The sequence below is a fragment of the Leopardus geoffroyi genome, chromosome A1 (assembly GCF_018350155.1).
Source record: "Leopardus geoffroyi isolate Oge1 chromosome A1, O.geoffroyi_Oge1_pat1.0, whole genome shotgun sequence".
Taxonomy (NCBI): Eukaryota; Metazoa; Chordata; class Mammalia; order Carnivora; family Felidae; genus Leopardus; species Leopardus geoffroyi.
Window position 1 is genome coordinate 79,925,729 of NC_059326.1, and position 20,033 is coordinate 79,945,761.

Sequence of the window (20,033 nt, forward strand, 5' to 3'; positions counted from 1 at the left end):
TGCCCAGACTCCCCCCCTGCCCCCCCCCCACACACAGAGTCATCAGCAAATCCATGGGCTTATGTCATGTCTGGAGTGGTCTGTTATTCAGCCACAGCTAACTGATGCAGACATCCCTTCCCGTGCTTTCCATGGCGACGGAGCAGAATCATAAAGGTCAAATGATAGACACAGATTCTGAAGAGGGGCATGAAACACTAAAAATAGAATTCAGCTCTTCTCTTTCCCGGGACAATGAAGACGTGTCACAGGGACACGGGGACGTGTCACAAGTTGTGCTTGGATTTGGGAGATCTGTAGGAATGGGTCTTTCTTTTAAGTTTATTTATTTTTGAGAGAGAGAGGGAGAGAGGGAGAGAGAGAGGATCCGAGGCAGGCTCCTTGCTGTCAGTGCAGAGCCTGATGCACAGCTCAAACTCACGAACCATGAGATCATGACCTGAGCCGAAATCAAGAGTCAGGCACTTAACCGACTCAGCCACCTGGGCACCCCGATAAGGATGGGTCTTACTGTGCAAACAAGTTTCAACATGATTGAAAAGCAGACTATTTGAAATAGACTTCTTTTCAATTTTTTAGAAGCAGTAAACTCCATTTCCTATACGATTGTGCTCAGTTAATGGAACTGTCCCACTGGGAAAGAACAGGGGAAACACAACCGTGGGCAGGAGGATCCATCATGAAAACAACTAAAGTAAAACAAGACATAACCGGGGGTTCCGTATTTGGTAAGGGTTTTGTACTGGACGTACAGGTTTCTGTACTTTCGCACTTACTGTGCTCCTGTGTGCACACCGTAGGGGGTGTGAACAGACCAGCAAATGGAAGGAGCTTTGTATTTTAAGAGAGACTCTCCTTACTATAATTCATCTCAGACAATTGGGAAAATTGAAAGGCCGTGAGGTTGATCGTCATTTTGCCATAAATCTGAAATTATAAAGCAGGACATTAAGGGATGTAAATGGACGGCTGCTGTGTTGACTATGTTGGAATTAGATCATACACAGTCCTGAATACTACCTGATAAAGCAGGCTTTACCCTTCAGAACTTACTAGAGCACTCACAGTGCAGCAACGGTTAAGGCGCTGAGCAATGGATCACACAATGCGCTGGAAAGTTACAGGATGATTTCGATTCTTCTCCAAACCCGAAGATGCGTGGGAGGTGAGGATGGGGTGCAGCCCAGGGAGCACAGAGGAAAGACCCCGGAGGCACCCAGCATCTACCGCACCACATTCCCTCTGGAGCCCATCAAGCAAGCAGCCTTGCGGAGTCCCCCGGAGGAGGAAACGCAGCAGTGAGCAAGCAGTTGTCGAGAAGTCAAACTTAGTCTCATTTCAAAGCCCGTACTTTCCTCCTGAACATAAGGTACAACAAACATGTTCACAATGAAATAAAAAAACAAGATTTCTTTTTTTTAATGTTTATTTTTGAGAGAGAGAGAGAGAGAGACAGACAGAGCACAGGCTGGGGAGGGGCAGAACAAAGAGGGAGACACAGAATGGGAGCAGGCTTCAGGGTCCAAGCTGTCAGCACAGAGCCCGATGTGGGGCTCGAACCCACAAACCATGAGATCATGACCTGAGCCAAAGTTGGACACTCAACCGACTGAGCCACCCGGGAGTCCCAAAGACCCAATATTTCAATGTAAACTCAACAGAGAATGTACACAAGAAGTTTTCAGTTTCCTCCAATTGTCCAAATGGTGCCCGGGCAAAGTCACCTGTCCCTCTGTAGAAACGTGGCCAATGCAGGACCGTCCACTTCCCTCCAGCCACAAAGAGAAGTCCAGCCTCCCAGAGAAGAGAGACACTGTCCTCCCTCCCGTCCGGTCAGGCACCCACCGACTCCATGGCCCATGGCTGGGTGACCGTCCTTTCTTTCAGACATCCTTCGATCTGGCTCCCTGGAATTCAGAACCCATGAACTTAGGAAACGGCACACATTTTATTTTTACCAACCTCTCCTCAAGTGTAGCATTTCTTTGTTATGACTACAGTCCACAAGCCACCACAGTGTTAGCAGGATCTGTGATTCGGTCACCAAAAGCAAAAGCAGATCTTATCGTGTGACAGTGCAGTAACTTCAGATAGGGTGAAACATCGCTTGTGTCCATCGGCACTTTAAGATGTAATTATGCCTCTACATCCCTTATTTCGTGTACTTATAAAGAAGTACATGCAGGGGCAGGTGCCTGCATGGCTCAGTCGATTCAGAGTGTGAAGCCTGCTTGAGAGTCTCTGTCTCTCCCTCTCCCTCGCCCTCCCTCTCTCCCTCCAACCCCCACCAATAAATAAATGGAAGTACATGTATTACTACATTCATATTTTTAAGCATTTTGATAAGTGCATTCAATAATCGGTTTCTTTATAATGCTCTACATGTATTTTGCTATATGCATTTTCAAATAAACAATTTTTCTGAGAAGAATTCCTCTGGCGTTGCTGGAGTGCCCAAGGGTCCCTATCACAGAAAGCGAATAACAGACGACAGTCTGGGACCCCAGAGGACCAGCAGGTAGGGCCCTCCCTTCTCCCTCCTCTGGTCTTGGTCCTGCAGGGATGAAGCCAGGCAGGGTGAGGGCGGGTCACCATCCTTCCCATCTGCTGTCCGTGTGATCTGAGCCGTCCGAGCTCCCCGGGGCTGGCTCTCAAGGGGCCTGGGAATGAGTTTCCGAACCTCCTCGTTCTCCACTCCAGACAGGCAACTCTGGGTCCGCAGACACGGCCCTCTTTGGAAAGGGCCAGAATAACTCCAGCCACCTCCCTGCCCTTAGGCCCCTAAACGGAGTTCTCATCTCCAGGCCACAAAAACCATGGTGTGCAGGTCGTGTCCTGAAGCCCCTGCCCCCAGCCCACCATGCCTCCTCCTTCCCCAGCCAAAGCACAGATGCCCTTTCTCCACCTCTGGGGGGGGGGGGGGGCAACGAGTCTGCAAAGTCCCCTCGGTGCCCTGGCTTGGTGGGGGCAGGCCTCACAGTAGGAGGGAAATGACAGCACCCCACTCCTGGGCCCCTGACTGATGGCCCACAACCGCCCAGTTCTCCTCCTCTTCCTCCTCCTGGAAGGGGTGTGGGTGGCTCCAGGGGTGGGGGTGTGGGGGCGGGGTGTTCCTGCTGGATAGGAATCTGCCTCCCCACTCACCCCACCCCAGCCCCAGTTGCTGGCAGCTGTCTTCAGATTGTGTGACGCTGGATGCCTGTTGTTTGGAGTGGCAGGAAAAGTCCCTCTCAGCATCCCACTGCCGCGGTCCAGGCCACATTGCTTCCGGAGGTGACCCCTGTCCTCACCAAACCCCCACCTTCAGGTCAGTCTTCCGAGACTCCTCAGCAGCTGCACCGCAGGATTGTGTCCCACACTTGGCGGGAGCCTACGGGGACAGCCCTTGGCAGTGGGGGGTGGAAGACAGAGGCATGGAGACAAGATTTCTCGAAGTACCAAGGAAGGCTTCTGGAGAGGAATCCAGCCCCCACCAGACAAGTGCAAGCCACGGCCCTGCGTGATTCTTTAAAAATGCGGGTTTTCATTGCCTTTTCACTCTTACAATTCACATTCACAAACTCCGGTAAAAGAATTCGCTTTGCATGTTTGGAATAATTCTCCATCCATGTTCCTTCCTATTCCGTCACCTGAAAACAATGAAGGGGCCTGGCCGCGGAGTCCCGCCAGCAGCCGGCCATCTGCTGCAGAGTGGCCTCGGGACAGTGACACCGAGGAAAAAGGCATCGTGCTGCTGCTGGAAGCAAACCCTGCGGCCCGCGGAGGCGCTCCGCAACAGGAGGGTGGGGTGCCCTCTGCAGTTTGTTCCGGAAATTTCCCCTACTCAGGAAGAGATCAGATGTACGTGCTGTTTCACTGAACGGCCAGCAGGGAGCAGTCTGCAGGGATTTCCCGTTTGCATCCGAGAAATAAACACCCCTGAAGGCAGAGTGTCCCCGTCCTTTTTGTGCCACCTGCCCCAGGCAGCGAGTACAGGAAATCAGTGGGGAAGGTTTCTGCGAGGACCGACCGGTGGCGGGGGGGGAGTGACAAAACAGAACGGAGTCCCGGAAGTCACCTGCGGCTGTGCTCCAGAGTAGAAGGCTCCAGGGGGCATTTCCCGATCGCGGCTGGGTGACCCGGGTTCACCGTGACTCAGCGCGGCTCCCCGTGGCTCGGGCAGGGCAGGCGAGGCCCTGGGAAGGCGCGGCTATTGGGGGCCAGGAAAGGGGACTAGGGGGCGCGGGAAGTACAAATGGGGCGTTCACGAGAGGGAGGAGCCTGTGGGGATGATTCAGACCGGCCGGAGCCGGCTCTCCAGGCAAGCCGGCAGGGGCAAGGCTGGAGGGGCAGCCAAGCCCTCGTGCAGGTGGGCGAGAGCTGTGTCAAGGTGACCCTGTCCCCCCGCCCCGCAGGCGCGGCAGGTCAGGCTGCACCGCGGAGGCCCCGCGGCCTGGAGACCAGGCTCTCCGCCGCATCCACGGAGGGCCCAACGCACTCGTCGGTACAATTCGGCTCCTTGGTTTCCCGGATTCCAGAGCTTCGGTTTTTAACTTAGAGAAAAAATGTGACGCTTTTTACTAATAAATTGCAAACAAATGTGAAATGCCTGGGTAGCAGGGAAACGGTGCCTGGGGGGGGGGGGGGGGAGGGGGAATGACCCCGGGGTCTGCAAGACAGGGCGCTGGGTGGGCACGTCGCCCGGAGCAGCGCTCAGGGAAGATCCCGGGCGTCCCCTCCCATCCCACCTCTAGGGTCAGGTGACCCCGCGGCAACAGGTGTAAGAACAACCCCCAAGACGGAGGCTCAGTGATGGACCCGGGAGGACCCGGTCCTGGATTCAGAATCATTTCAACACGGTTCTGAGAAGAGCTGGCTGCATGGTGGGGGGTGAATGCAGGGCTGTAAAGGCGGCGACTCACCGTCTGTTTGTTTCTGGGCGGGTGAGAGCTGGCGGGGGGGGGGGGGGGGGGGGGGGGGGGGAAGGGGGGGCGGTGCAGGCAGGAAGAGAAAGCCCTTTCCCGCAGCCCAGTGAGAGCTGGAGCACAGACCGGAAACTTCATATCCGGAAGGTACCAAACGGGCTCACAAGATACTTTTCCCTTGAGATCCTTTCTTTTTTTTAACGTTTATTTTTGAGAGACAGAGACAGAGCGCCAGCAGGGGAGGGCCAGAGAGAGAGGGAGACACAGAATCCGGAGCAGGATCCAGGCTCCCAGCTGTCAGCACAGAGCCGGATGCAGGGCTTAAACCCTCCAACGTTGAGATCAGGACCTGAGCCCAGCCGAAGTCGGTCCCTTAACTGACTGAGCCCCCCAGGCGCACCCCCTCCCCCTGATATCTTTAAGAGACAGTCTCTCATGTCTCTGGTGTGAGCAGGTGTGGTTTGCAAGTGAGAGAGGAGGGGCTTGAAGTCTGGAAGTTCACTGCCAACTTGTCATCCTACAAGGCCCTAATTATGAAATATTTCCTGCATCCAGGTGATCTGAACTTGTAAGGGGAGATGGGCTTTCCTGTCTTGTCTCTCCCCGGGGTGGGAGGTCAGGAGTGGGTGTGGAGAGTAGAGGTGCTTAATACATGTTTGCTTGGTTACCTCTGGGGGACGCACCATTTCCATCTGTGACACCCCTGGGGGAAGGAGTGGAATCAGACAAACTCACCTGACAGGATGAGGCGCGTCTACAGCGACTTGGAAATACCTGAGATCTGGAATAACAGAGGTGAGGAGGCTGGATCCTACCTCTAAAGGGTAGGATGTTAACAAAATCCCAAGGAAGACGCAGAAAAAGGGAGGAGACCATCGCTGGCCTGAGCTCCTCGGTCCTCAAGGCAGAAGCATGTGCTGGGAGCCCAGCCGGGCCTCGGCCCCGCGCGGGGCCTGGATGAGTGAAGACCCCCGTCTGCCCTTCCCTGTACACATTTCTCACTGATCCCACGTCTCACTTCATCTTCAAGTCAGCAGCCCTCAAGATCCCCATTTGTCATCGGGCCCCCAACCCCACACCCGTCTATGGCATTACTATCGCTTACAGATCTATAACCTCATTTCATATACCTGAAGAGTTACAGATTTCTTCCATAACAATTTAACAGAAAATTTCCTAAGGGGTTGATATTATTCATTCCTATTTATCCTGTTCCTAACTGGGTACCTGGGAAACAATAAGGACATAGTATATGTATGATGGAGAGGTGGAGGGAGGGAGGAGGGAGACAGGGAGGGAGGGATGGATGGAGGAGGGAGGGAGGAGGGAGGCATGGATGGAAGGATGGAGGGAGGGAGGAGGGAGGAAAGGAAGGAGAGGAGGGAGGGAGGGAGGAAAGGAGGGAGGGATGGATGGGTGGAGGGAGGGAGGAAAGGAGGAAGGAAAGAAGGAAGGGAGGGAGGGATGGAGGAGGGAGAGCAGGGTGAGTGCCAGAAAACAGCTTTTTTCCTTTTCTTATCAATTCCTCCCAGTCTATGACTCTGGTTTGGAAGGACTGCAAAATAAAAATGACCAAGGTTATGGAGGCCTCTGAGAAGTTATATACCTTGCTCAAGGTCATGAGTTTGTAAGTGGCAGGGTCAGAATCTGAAGTCAGAGCTGTCTGGTTGCACAAGTACAACAGAATGACCCTTGATTCAAGTACAGATCGTGGAGGACAGACCCAGCATCAGAGCGCCAGGGCGTGGGAGGTCTGGTGTGAAGATGATGGTCCCCGACACGAGCATAGGCCAGTGAATGTCACTGAAGCATAGTTGAAGCATAGAACCAAAAAGCATTTGGGAAGACCCAGCACTATCTATTACCAGAAAAGCCGCCGTGTGATAGTTAACCGAATCAACAACTTACCACGCATTCAGGCACTAGAAACAAGCGTGGGAAAAACTAAAGATGAGCAAAATCAAACCATTTGTTCCTCTTCTGTGCCTCGCCGTCACTCTCGCCACCATCAAAACTAGTACTCGACGCTTCTGAACTGGGATCATGTTGGTACTGGCTCCAGGTAGGACTGAGTGAGCACACCCCAGCCTGTCTCTCCACGATGCAGTAGCCAATAACGGGCCAGCAGCAGACAGACCAGTGAAAACAACCGGGTTGAGACATGCCACCAAAGCAGTGGGAGAGTTCACCACATTTCTCCTTTGCTCCCATCCCCCTTCAGCCCTGCTGTGGCCGCAGTCCCAGGAAGTGTGCACAGAGTGAAGGAAGTAAACACCAAGGTATTGTGGACAAGAGATCAAACAGAGGGACCTCCAAACACTGGCAAGTACTGGGAAGGTGACAAAGAGGACAGACCTCAAGAAGTCTGCAAAGTTGTGTGTGAGCGCTTGGACCCATCTTGGGTCTGTGCAGATGACGCTGTGGCTCTAAGGGCCATGCCAACAACGTGGAAGGCTGACCCCACCACTCACACCCCAAGGAGGCACAGGGTGGCATTCGAGCAGGACAGATCCGAGTGGCGCCGCAGAAACGGATGTGACCCTGGAACCACAGACCACGGGAGCCAAGCTGGGACCTGGAGTCTTGACCCTGACCAGACTGATGTCCTGCCAGAAATATCCACATTTCCCACAGGAGGAAGACACGAATCTACAGGTTCAGAAGGTTCCGAGGACCCAATCCGTGCCCAGACATACCATAATCAATAACTTGAAAATTGAGGACAATGAAAAATCTTCAAAGCAGCCCGAGAACATCATTTCTAGAAGAGTAATGATTCGAATGGCTGGGGATTTATTATCAGGAACTGCAGAGACCAGAAGAAGAGGAAACACAGTTTTGATTGCCGGGAAAAAGAAAGCTGCCAGAATGCCACGGGCAGAGGAAAAATCCTTCAGGAAAGGTGAAGTAAAGATATTTCTAGATGAAGGAAACCTCCAGAAACTTGCTGCCAGCACACTTACTCTAAGAGGATTGTCAAAGGAGGTTCCTCAGACACAAGAGAAAGCCTGGGGTGCCGGGAATACAGGAGGAGAGCAAAAAAAAAATTTTTTTAAAGATGTTGCAAACAGAAAACAAATGATAAAAAGCTGTATCAATAGCCAAACACACAAGTCATGACATTACGCATGAACATGGGCTAACCACACCAACTAAAAGACAGAGATTGTCAGAGGGAAATTTTAAAACAACTCAACTATACGTTGTCGTCAAGAATCTCACTTCAAATATAATGATATAGGTGGATTAAAAGTACGAGACTAGAAAAGATGGAGTGAGTGGCTTGATGAACATCAGACAAAGTAGATTTCAGAGCAAAACAATACTTTCCAGGGATAAAGAGGCACAGAGTGTAAAGATAAAGCATCAACTCATCACGAAGACATAACAAGATTAAATGTGTGTACACCTAAGAGCAGAACTTGAAGAAAAAAAAAGACAGGGCAAACACTATCCCAGAAGTTAGAAAGTTCCTAAGTAACATCAGACACTCCAACCCTCATCTCTCGATGACTGATAGAAATTTAAGGATATAAAATAACTGAACAATACCACCAATCAAATGGATTCTAGCTGACATTCATAGAACAATCTATGAACACTAGCTGAATACGTATTCCTTCCAATCAAACATGGAACATTCACCAAGAAAGATCTTACCCTCAGTCATAAAATAAACCTTAACAAATGTAAGATCACTGAAATCACACACAGTGGGTTCTGTGATTGTAACAAAATAAACCAGAAATCAAAAACGGGATTATAATGGAAAATCTACAAACACTTGGAAACAAAACAATTAACTTCCAAAATAACCATGGATCTAAGGGAGTAGCAAAGAAAATTAGAAATTATTTTGAGGTGAAAGAAGATGAAAATACAATATCATGGGATTTGTGGGATACAAAAATAAGTGCCCGCAGGGATATTTGTAGCATCAAATGCTTGTATTAAAAAAGAATAAAAGTCTCAAATGAATCATCTAAACTTCCACCTGCAGAAACTAGAAAAAGAAGAGCAAAATAGCCTCAACATAAGAACAGAAAAGGAAATAATAAAGATACGAGTTTAAAAAAAAAAAACAATAAAACCGAAAGCAAAAAACACCAATAGAAATCAGTGAAACCAAATCTAGTTTTTTGAAAAGATCAACAATATTGATAAACTTCTAACAGGTTTGACAAAGAAAAAGACAGAAGGTATAAATTATCAATATCAAGGGAGATATAAAGGGTGTCACTACAGGCTCAATGAACACAAGGAAAAGGGGATTCTGAGAACAACTCTACACACATAATTTTGACAACTTGCAGTGGATTAATTTCTTAAAAGGAAAAACTATCAAACTCATCCAAAATGAAATAGGTAAGTTGAATAGCTCTGTCACTATTTTTTAAATGATCTTATGATTAAAAACCTTCCACAGGAGAAATTTGCTGGTCCAGATTTCACTGGCAACTTCTACTAAACATTTAAAGAATACCACCAACTCTTCCAGAGAATAGAAGAGGAGGGGATATTTCCCAGCTCATTTTTTTGACCATGACATTACCTGACACACAAACCAGGCAAAAACAAGACAAAAAAGGAGAGGTAAAAATGAATTTCCCTCACTAGCACGAGCACAAAAACCTCCAGTTAAAATATCAGCAGGTCAAATCCAGCAAAATGTAAAAATGATACACCATGACCAAGTGTGCTGTATCCTGGAAATTTAAGACTGGCCCGACCTTCATGCGTCACTGTTATCCACAATATTAACAGTTTAAAGAGGAAATCTCCCATGATAGCTGATGCAGAAAAAGCACTTGACAAGATTCAACATCCAGTCACGATAAAAACTCTCCAGTATAAAGGCATCTACATAAACACCTACAGTTAACATCATACTTAACAGTGAAAAGACTAAGTGCCTTTTCCTTAGGGTCAAAAACAAGGGAAGTATGTCCAGGCCCACCACTCCTTTTTTTTTTTTTTTTTTTTTTTAATTTTTTTTCAACGTTTATTTATTTTTGGGACAGAGAGAGACAGAGCATGAACGGGGGAGGGGCAGAGAGAGAGGGAGACACAGAATCGGAAACAGGCTCCAGGCTCCGAGCCATCAGCCCAGAGCCCGACGCGGGGCTCGAACTCACGGACCGCGAGATCGTGACCTGGCTGAAGTCGGACGCCCAACCGACTGCACCACCCAGGCGCCCCAGGCCCACCACTCCTATTCAACATTGGATTCGAGGTGCTGGCCAGTGCAAAAAATCAAGGAAAAGAACAGAGTAGATGCTGGAGTATGGACAGGAAGGTATAGAAGGGTCCCTCTTCATAGAAAACATGAGTGTCTATGCAGAAAATCCTAACAAAGCTACAAAAAGAAATCCTCCTAGAACTATGAAGTGAACTTGGGAATGTCACAGGATCCAAATCAATATACATAGAAAAACCAATCATATTTATGTAGATTAGATAGGTACGATTGAAAGTCAAAATTTTTTTTAAAGAATTCCTCTAACAATGGCTCTTAAAAAACACTCAGGTACAAATCTAACCAAAATGGACACAATCTGTATACTGGAAACTATAAAATGATAATTAAAACATCAAAGGAGACCATAAAATAAACATTAAAAAAAACCATCAAAGAAGACCTAAATCAATGAAAAGACATACCATGTTCTTGGAATGTAAGATTCAGTATAGTAAAGCTGACAATTCTTCCCATATTGATGAATAGATTTAATACAATTCCAATCAAAACCTCAGAAGGATTTTTCTGTAGCCAAATCCCAAATTTATACAGAAAAGCAAAGAGACTCGAGTAGCTAAAACAATTTTGGAAAGGAAGCACAGAACAGGAGGAATCACACCAACTGATGTAAACTTACTTTAAAGCTAAATTAACCAAGAGGGCACAGTGTTGGTGAAGGCAGTCACACAGATTGATGAAACAGAATAGAGTCCAAAAACAGACCCGCACAAATCAGCAATGTAAAGTCAGCTAAATGACGAGAAAGTAGCCTTTCTCAACAACTAAACAATTGGATAGCCATATGTGAAATAATAATCTAAAACTTACATGTCATTTAAAGAATTAGTCAAATGGATCATAGAACACTGGTGGCCAACTGATTTTTGACAAAACTGTCAAGACTATCCAATGGGGAAAAGATAGTCTCTTTAATAAATGGTGTAAGACAACTGGATACACACACGCAAAAGAGTGTAGCTGGTTCCCATCCTCACACCACGTACAGAAATTAATTCAGAGTGGACCAATGACCTAATGTAAGAGCTAAAATCATAAAACACTTACAGGAGAACATAGGGGTAAATGTTCACGGCCTTGGGTTTGGAAATGCGTTCTTTGATATGACATGAGACCGAGCAGCCAAAGAGAAATAGATAAATTGTAACTAATCATGATTGTAAAATTTTGTGCATCAAAGAACGTTATCAAGAAAGTAAAAAGGCAGCCAAAAGGACGGAAGAATATATTTGCAAATCGTGTATCTGGTAAGAATCTGCATACAGAATAAAGAACATTTACCAAAAAAAAATTTTTTTTAATGGGCAAAGGACTTAAAGCTCTTTCTTCAAAGAACATACATAGATGGCCAACAAGCACATGAAAAGATGCTCGACATCATCAGAAATTAGGGAAATGCAAGTCAAAACCACAAGGAGATACCACCTCACACCCAGTGGAAGGGCTACAGTCAACAGAAAATGGCACGTGTTGGAGACGATGTGAGAAATGGGAACCGTGGCACATTGTTGGCGAGGGTGGAAAACAGTTCAGCTTCAAAGCAAAAGAATATGATGGTCCCACAAAAAGTTAGACTCCAGTAACCACAGGACTCGTCAAGGCCACTCCTTGTTACCTACTCCAAAGAATTGAGAACAGGGATGTTAATATGGAGCCGTCATGTTCACAATAGCCAGAAGGTCCCAACAGCCCACACACCCATCAGTGGATGAACGGCTAACCAAACTGGTATATCCATCCAATGGACATTTTTCAGCCATCAAAACCAGCGAAGAACTGACACGTGCCACAGGGTGGGTGAACATCCAAACCATTATGCTCAGTGAGAGAAATCAGACACAGCAGCCACACACTGGATTATCCCACTGCATGAAATCCAGAGTCAGAAAATCCAGACTTGCAGCTGACTGGTGGTTTCCAGGGGTTGGGAGCCACTGTTGACTGGCTCTGGATTCGGGGTGATGAAAAATACCTCTAGTTAACATAGACGTAGTGAATTCACATTGCGGCTGTCCTAAATGCCACTGAAGGGTTGGCTTTCTGGTGGTGAATTTTAAGTTATGTGAATGTCATCAATTAAAAAAAATTACAAGTGGGTCACAGATCGCAATGTAGTCAGTGAAATCATAAAGCTTGCAGAAGAAACCAGGAGAAAATCTTAGTAACCTAGGAGTAATCAAAAAGTTCTTAAACACAATACCAAAAGCACATCCCATGGAAAAGATATGGATAGATTGGACACCATCAAAATGAAAAACCTTAGCTCTGTGAAAGACACTGTTAGGAGGATGAATTTGCAAATCACCTATCTAGCAAATGGCTGACAAGCAGAGCATCCAAAGAATTTTTAAAACTCAACAGTATGAAAAGGGACATTTTTCAAGTGGGCAAAATTTAATAGATACTTCAAAGAAGAGGAGGTGTTGATGGACACACACACACACACACACACACACACACACACACACAAATGCCATGAAGATGGTTGATGTCATTAGCCATCCAGGAAATGCAAATTAAAAGCCTGACCACACACCACTACCTATTAGAATGGCTAACAAAAACACACTGACAATTCCAAACGCTGGGGAGAATGTGGGGCTCTCACACATTGCTGGAAGTAATGCAGAATGGTACAGCCACTCTGGAAAAGTCTGGCAGTTTTTCACACTGTCAAACATACAATTATCATATGACCCGGCAATCTTAGTCCTGGGTACTTACCCTAGAGAAATAAAAACCCGGGGCACCTGGGTGGCTCAGTCAACTAAGTTTCCGACTTCGGCTCAGGTCATGATCGCGCGGTTCGTGGGTTCCAGCCCCGCGCCAAGCTCTGTGCTGACAGCTCGGAGCCTGGAGCCTGGTTCGGATTCTGTGTCTCCCTCTCTCTCTGCCCCTCCCCTGCTCACACTCTGTCTCTCTCTCTCAAAAATAAACACTAAAAAAAAAAGAAAAAAAAAAAAAGAAAAACCCGTGTTTACAAAAACCTGAACATGAATGTTTATTCTCTATCCATTATCACCAATAACTGGAAATAACCCACATGTCCTTCAACAGGTGAATGATGTGGTGTATTTATGTAATCCCACTGAGCAATGAAAGGGAATAAGCCATCAACACACACAATTTCGGAGGAGTGTCAAATGCATCACAGTGGGTGGAGGACAGTCTCCAAGGTTACACACTCTATTATTCTGTTCATGAAGAGGTGTCACAGTGATGGAGCTCAGTGGTTGGATGCCAGGGTTAGGGTAGGGGGGATTTCAGTGGCTCGAACTCTTCTGTGGACTGATTTGGATTATGCTTACATGGACCTACCCATATGTTACAATCCATAGACCTGTCCATCAACATAAATCAATTGTACTGTAGGAGAATTTTAAAAATAAAACATAAAAGCTGCTCTCAGAATAACGGACAGGATCTGGGGCACCTGGGTGGCTCAGCTGGCTTAGTGTCTGACTCTTGATTTCAGCTCAGGTCATGATCTCCCGGTTTGTGTGGTTGAGCCCCGAGTCGGGATTCTCTCTCTCTCTCTCTCTCAAAATTAATAAACATTTAAAAAATAAAAATGCACAGGATCTGAATGTTGGGATCCAAGGTGTCATTATCTTCTTTGCACTTTCCCATCTATACACACCTGTATCTAGTAACTAGTGATTTATAATAAATCAGTTTTATACACAGAAACAAACTCTCCCAATGGCCGCCACATCTCTGTTCCTTCAGTAAGAACCCAGCCTGATGGTTTCAGTGTTCTACACAATCCCATGCATCAAGGGAAGCAAATGAACCCTTCTTTCTCACCAGTTTTATCACAGATAGATGGGAGGTGACTGAACCTACACCTTGAATGATGTTTCCTGATCAAGCATGGGAAGTCACATTCACACTGTCCCATATCATCCTCACTACAGCAATGGCAGGTACGACAGCCCAGAACGTTGCAATATTTAGAGCTTTTCCTTTCTTTTTTTTTTTAAGTTTATATACTTATTGAGAGAGAGAGAGAGTTGGGGGAGGGGCAGAGAGAGAGAGAGAGAGAGAGAATCCCAAGTAGGCTCTACGTTGTCAGCACAGAGCCCCATGTGGGGCTCAAACCCATGAACTGTGAGATCACGACCTGAGCCATAATCAAGAGTCGGATGCTCAACTGACTGAGCCACTCGGGAGCCCCTAGATCTTTTTCTTGGACACACAGGGTCAGACTCATTTTCAGGGATCATGTTTTAACCAAGCTTAAAGAATCTGGCATCTTCTTTCCAACTTTAAGTAAGACTTATGCACCTATCGTTGCATAACCACAATCTCGGTGCTAATCCCTACCGAATCTTACTTTTAGTGGCTGTTTATCTGTTTATCTTGTATCTAACTGGGATTTCAAGAGTGGCAAATCCTTGGTACACATACAATGAGTGCATGGATGGGTGGGTGGATGGATGGATGGACAGAAGGGAGGGAGGGAGGAAAGGTGAAGAAGATCAATCGGTTTTTTCTTTGTAGCAATTTCTGTGAATCACACCCAGTCTGGCTCTCATTTGGAATAACTGCAAAATAAAAATGATCTAAGGCATGCAACGCTTACAAATTTATTAGTGGCCGGTGCAGTAACTTTTAATGTTTCTGTGGCAATACTAGCAACAAATTAATAAAAGCTTAATTTTTATACAAATAGTTTTATTACAAATTTGAATTTGTAAGAAATACACATGTAAAGAAATTACATAAAAGGCCTTAGTAGTCTTAAAACCGTGTTGGAGACTTTTGGTGCAAGGTCATTGCCTTGCATTGACAGTGCAAGGTCATTGCCAGTGGTCAATCCTGCTCTCCTGTGATCCGTCCGCTCCCTGCTGACGTCTGCACGCAGCTCGCCGGAGCGAGCAAGCCACCCGGAGGCGCTTACACGGGGGGAATACTGATACTGGGGTTCAACTGAGCTGTTTTGCACACCAGGCCGCAGAACGACGAATACGAAGTAAACGAAGGCCTTTTACGGTTTTGCTGGTTCTGAAGTCAGGTCATTCGGTTGTGATTAGTGTTTAAAACCCTGAAGACATTTAATACAGAATACAAACAATAAGCTCAGAGTACATGTTTCACTGGAGCAGACGCCGCGCTCGTGGACCTGGGTTTGGCTTTGGCGATACACGCGTTTTGGTTTGGAGGTGAACAACGAAAACGGGACGTGTCACATTCAACACCCGGATGTTTAAAAATCTATGTGAAAGGACAACACAGTCTTTTCAAGGAAGAAACTACGTAAGCTTTATTTTAACAGTGGAAATGAAACAAACCTTTGACCTAATCGCTGACATCTATATAAATTACTAAAATAATATATATATTTAATTTCCGCCTACTTTTGGACCATCTTTATTCCACAGGAAATTTGTGATTTCTGCACAAGCAGCTGCATAGTACCACACAGAGCAGAAAGACCTACATTTACGTCTGGGGGTTGGAAGATTCGGCGGCTGAGCCATTCCATCAGCAGGCCCGGAACACTGTTCTCGCAGGACCCACTCGTGTACGGGCCCAGGGACCTGCGCTTGGAAACAGCTTGACGGTGACGTAAACAAACATCCCATCCAGGGGAGGGAATGCACCTGTCCCAACACAAGAGTGGACACAGGCGTTCAGACACAATGGAAGGCCCCGCGCACCTGCTAGCACCCTTTGGTTTTCTGATGGAGTTCGTACTTCACGCATCAGTGCATTGGCTTCAAGAACAGACTTACACTTTTATTTCATCAAAAGTGCCATTTGGTGCGTCACTATGACAGCTTATCATGCTCTTTGCTTCTCCTTCAGCGAGTAGAGGCCACCGAAGCGGGGTGTGCTAGTTAGGCAAATTCCTATAAGGCACTTTACGGCTTTCATACTGGACAGTGAGGTACACAGGATATATTTCTAGGGTTCGTTGCTGTTAACAAGAGAAGGGGGAGAGGAGGGAGTAGCACCATGTTGTACGTTAGCTGAGGGCCGGGTTTCATTATGTTCTTCTCATACAGACTTGGCAACGGCTGACGTGTGTGCGCAGCTCCCCCGCCTTCAAGGTGGACGGCGTGGGCTTCCTACAAGGCAACCCAGAAACCAGCAGTCAGCGCCACTGCTCCAGGAGGCAGGCGAGCCCCTCAGCAGCCCCGCCTTTCCTGGAGCCAGCCCCCCCAGGGGCCGGATGAAGGGGGTGGGCCCAGCCCATGACAAGCAGCGACCACTGCTCGCCCTGACCTAGTGGGCACCGCGCTGGGTGTCACCCGCCCTCACAGTGTGGGGAGGGACAGGGGCCGTGCACGACATCAGGTTCACCCCCATGCGCAGCCGTGAGGCTGGTGGAGGCCCAACTGCACGCACAGGTGAGGGCCCAGCCACAGCCATCCTGCGCCTGTTGGGCTCTAAAGTCTGAGCCACTCCCAGGGCACCGCACAGCCTCCTTGGACTGTGACTTTCCCACTCCAGCCTTTCTCCTTGACCAGACCACTCGCTCCTCCCAGGGAGGAACGTGCTCTTCTCTGTGACCCTTCACACACAGAGGGAGAGCTCATTAAACATTGGTTGAAGGGTGTGATGAGCAATGAATCTGGAACAATTAACCAGACCTCGAAATACTTTCATAAGCTTTTGCCAGATTTCTATGCAGGTGGTTGGACTGGAGGCCAGAGGGGAAGACAGTTAGTGTCCCAAATGCTCTTTGATCCTAGGAATTCTGTCTTAAGTTGACCGTTAGTGGGGTGAAGTCAGAACCGAAGTTGGCACTAACCAAATTCTATTAAAAAGGTAGCCACAGAAAACAAGTAACTTGTCCTCAAATTAAGGCTGCTTCTAAGCAACTTCTATGAAAACCATATTGCCCCCAAACTAATTATTTAAATTAATAGGATCTTATCTAATTTTGTTTTAGTTCATCGTACCAGGCTGCTGTTCTATTAACCCTATAATGGAAGCCCGAGAACCTGATACACTTGCCAAGTGCTCAGTTAGGCAGCTGATGGTTAAGCTTTATCTGGAGAGTTGATGTCAAGCTTCCAAATGCCTGCAGGGTTTCATGTACGCTATGAATTAGGTCCCTGGTACTTTTTTGGTGCTTAAAGAATTACAAACAGAGAGTGTGTTACTCTGTCTCTTATGATCTAAGCCCAGGAAGAGAGGGGCTCACAACAGAGTTCCAGAAAACGCTCTCTGAAAAGGTAAAGGCAGAAAGGCTTGTCCCCAGGGGCTAGCGGCACTTATTTCGGGAAGGAACAGTAAGCATTGGGGCTCCATCAGCCTCGTGTCTGCCCCAGCAGGGGATGGGGCCAGTGCTGCCAAAGGACAGAGGACTCGTCGTGTGCTCCCCTCCATCCCCACCGTGCAGGCCCCACACTGACTTCAGCAAGGTCAGCAGCCATTTGGGACAGCTGTCATAAAGGTGAAGTGGTGCTAGCGGAAAAGAAAGGTAAGGTCCTCCCTATCAATTTCAGCTGCACTTGTGCCAAAATTCATGTTTATTTGCATGGGTTTAATAAACTCTTGCTTCGTCCCTCAGAACTCACCCTGTACATACACTGGAGTCAGCGCTACAACTGCTAGAAGGTAAATACTGCCCTTTCCTCTCTCACCGATGTTAAATGTGCAATATTTTTATTTTTTGAATTTTTAAAAATGTTTAATTTATTTATTTTGAGAGAGTGTGTGTGTGTGCAAGCAGGGGAGCAGCAGAGACAGACGGCAGGAGCAAGGGTGGGGGGAGAGAAAGAGAGAGAGATTGCCAAGCAGGCTCTGAGCTGTCAGAGCCCTGAGCCCCAAGCTCGATCCCACGAACTGTGAGACCATGACCTGAGCAGAAATCAAGAGTCAGAAGCTAACTGACTGAGCCACCCAAGTGCCCCAAATATTTTTAAATGCTCTGTTTAAAGACTCCAGATGCTTTAACTACACTGTAGTGGCGCCACCTACAAAAATGGAAGAACTGAACCCATAACTTGAGATCTGCCTTTGAAGTCTGACCCGGTTATCTGTCCACACAGAACACAATCGAATATTCATTACCTCCTGTGGAACACACATTCCTAATCAGTTTTATAACCATCCAGAAGACCAAGACTGAAAGCCCCAAAGGCGGCTGAGCAGCAGAGAGGCCCTGCTCCAACAGCAGAGAGGCCCCGCCCCAGCAGAGGCCCTGCCCCTACAGCAGAGAGGCCCCGCCCCAGCAGAACAGAGGGCCCCGCCCCAATGGCAGAGAGGCCCCACCCCAGCAGAGGCCCTGCCCCAACACCAGAGAGGCCCCGCCCCAGCAGACAGGCCCTACCCCAACAGCAGAGAAGGCCCTGCCCCAGGAGAGACCCGAGCCCAGCAGATAGGCCCCTCCCCAACACCAGAGAGGGCCCCGCCCCAGCAGAGAGGGCCGCCCAGACTTACTTGAACATCTCGCTTCTCTCGATCGTGGCAAGCCAAAAGCTGTATGCGTTCGCGTAGTAATTGCAAGTCCCACGTCCGTGGCACTCGATGAATGGCGCGCTCCTGAACTCTTCCAGACAGGACCCGGGGGATGCCAGGGCTTGGCCAGAACCTTCAGCACCAGCACTGGTGTGCTGTGGAGCAAACGTGAGCCGTGGGTCAGATCCCCGGAACACCCCAGTGCCCGCACTTCCGACAGCCTGCAAGCCGGTCCGGGCTCCACGAGTGGCACGGGGCAGTACAGGACCCAGTGGGGCCGCCACCGCCCCCTAACTCGGCATGGCCAGTCCAGCTTCATCAGCACTTAGAGAAATGCTGTCCTAGTTATTATTTTTGAAACACTTGATACCTCCTCTAACTTGGGACAGAAGAAACAGCCAAAATGTGTAAATGATGTTGGAACCCATACATGCGAAATCAAGCTTTCTAATCAACATCCTGGAGGATAATTAAAATCCTGAATTTGCTGCATTGGATGCTACGTATCCTTTTATAAGGTAAAGAACAATCACCCATTACTTGCCTTTAAAAAGAGAGATCATTTAAATAAGAAGAAAAAAAAGTAACCACTACTGTAACTTAAAATGCACTTTAGTCTAATGGGTTCAAGTAGGATCTACCTGTGCTCAGAAACCAGGGCCATAAGACAAATGACCCCAAATGAGACAAGACATTCCAAAATCCACCATGACTATTATTTCAGACATGAGAATTTCAGGGCCCTTTGAAGACAAAGCTAATGCCCTCCATTCCCAGATGAGGACTGGATGATGCTAGAACATTCTGGATCTGACAATGGTCCCAGTTTTGAGGCCAAGCTGAGACAAGAACAGGGGTCTCCAGACTGTGGGGCCAGAGCCCCTCCACCTCCCCACAATGCCCCTTAAGCCTGGGAAGTGATGGAGAACTTGTTCCCTGGGACACCATTACTTTAGTTTGCTCTTGATTTAGGGAAATTATGGGCAATCATTGTTTCACATCTTCGTAGGACAAAAGGCTTTCCTGAGGCTCTTTACTCCTTGGGCCAGGGGCTACTTGTGTCATCATGAGGTTCTGCTGAGTATTTCTTATGATTATACAGGCAAAACATTCAATCTGTCTCATCACTGCTGGTGTCTTGACTTCTCTACACTGTAGTTCTAACTTTTTGGCTTTCCCAATCAAGTAGTTACCATGCAGTATTTAGAATCATCAAAGCAACTAACTTTCTGTGTGGCTGCAAATTCTCTGGTCCTGTTGAAGAGTCTACCTGAAGCATCATCAACCCAGGAAATCTCACAACCAAACTTGAATACAGACACAAGTGCTTTAAAATTGCTTTTCTGGCACCTTCTGCACTTGGGATCACTGCAGCAGAAGAAAATAGTTATGAAGCCACTTTCCCAGTCAATACATAATAGGCTAGAGATCATCTGGGGGTCAAAACATCCAGGCGG

General features: G+C 47.6%; 1 protein-coding gene across 1 annotated transcript in view; it reads right to left on the reverse strand.

The window, feature by feature from the left end:
* Nucleotides 1-14,727: 14,727 nt before the first annotated feature.
* COL4A1 (collagen type IV alpha 1 chain) overlaps nt 14,728-20,033 on the reverse strand; it is a 155,764-nt gene continuing 150,458 nt past the window's right edge. The window contains exons 51-52 of the mRNA XM_045482033.1: nt 18,559-18,731; nt 14,728-16,235 (exon numbers count right to left, since the gene is read on the reverse strand). Coding sequence (XP_045337989.1) covers nt 16,154-16,235; nt 18,559-18,731 — 255 coding nt within the window. The 3' untranslated portion in view covers nt 14,728-16,153. The remainder of the gene's footprint in view (nt 16,236-18,558; nt 18,732-20,033) is intronic.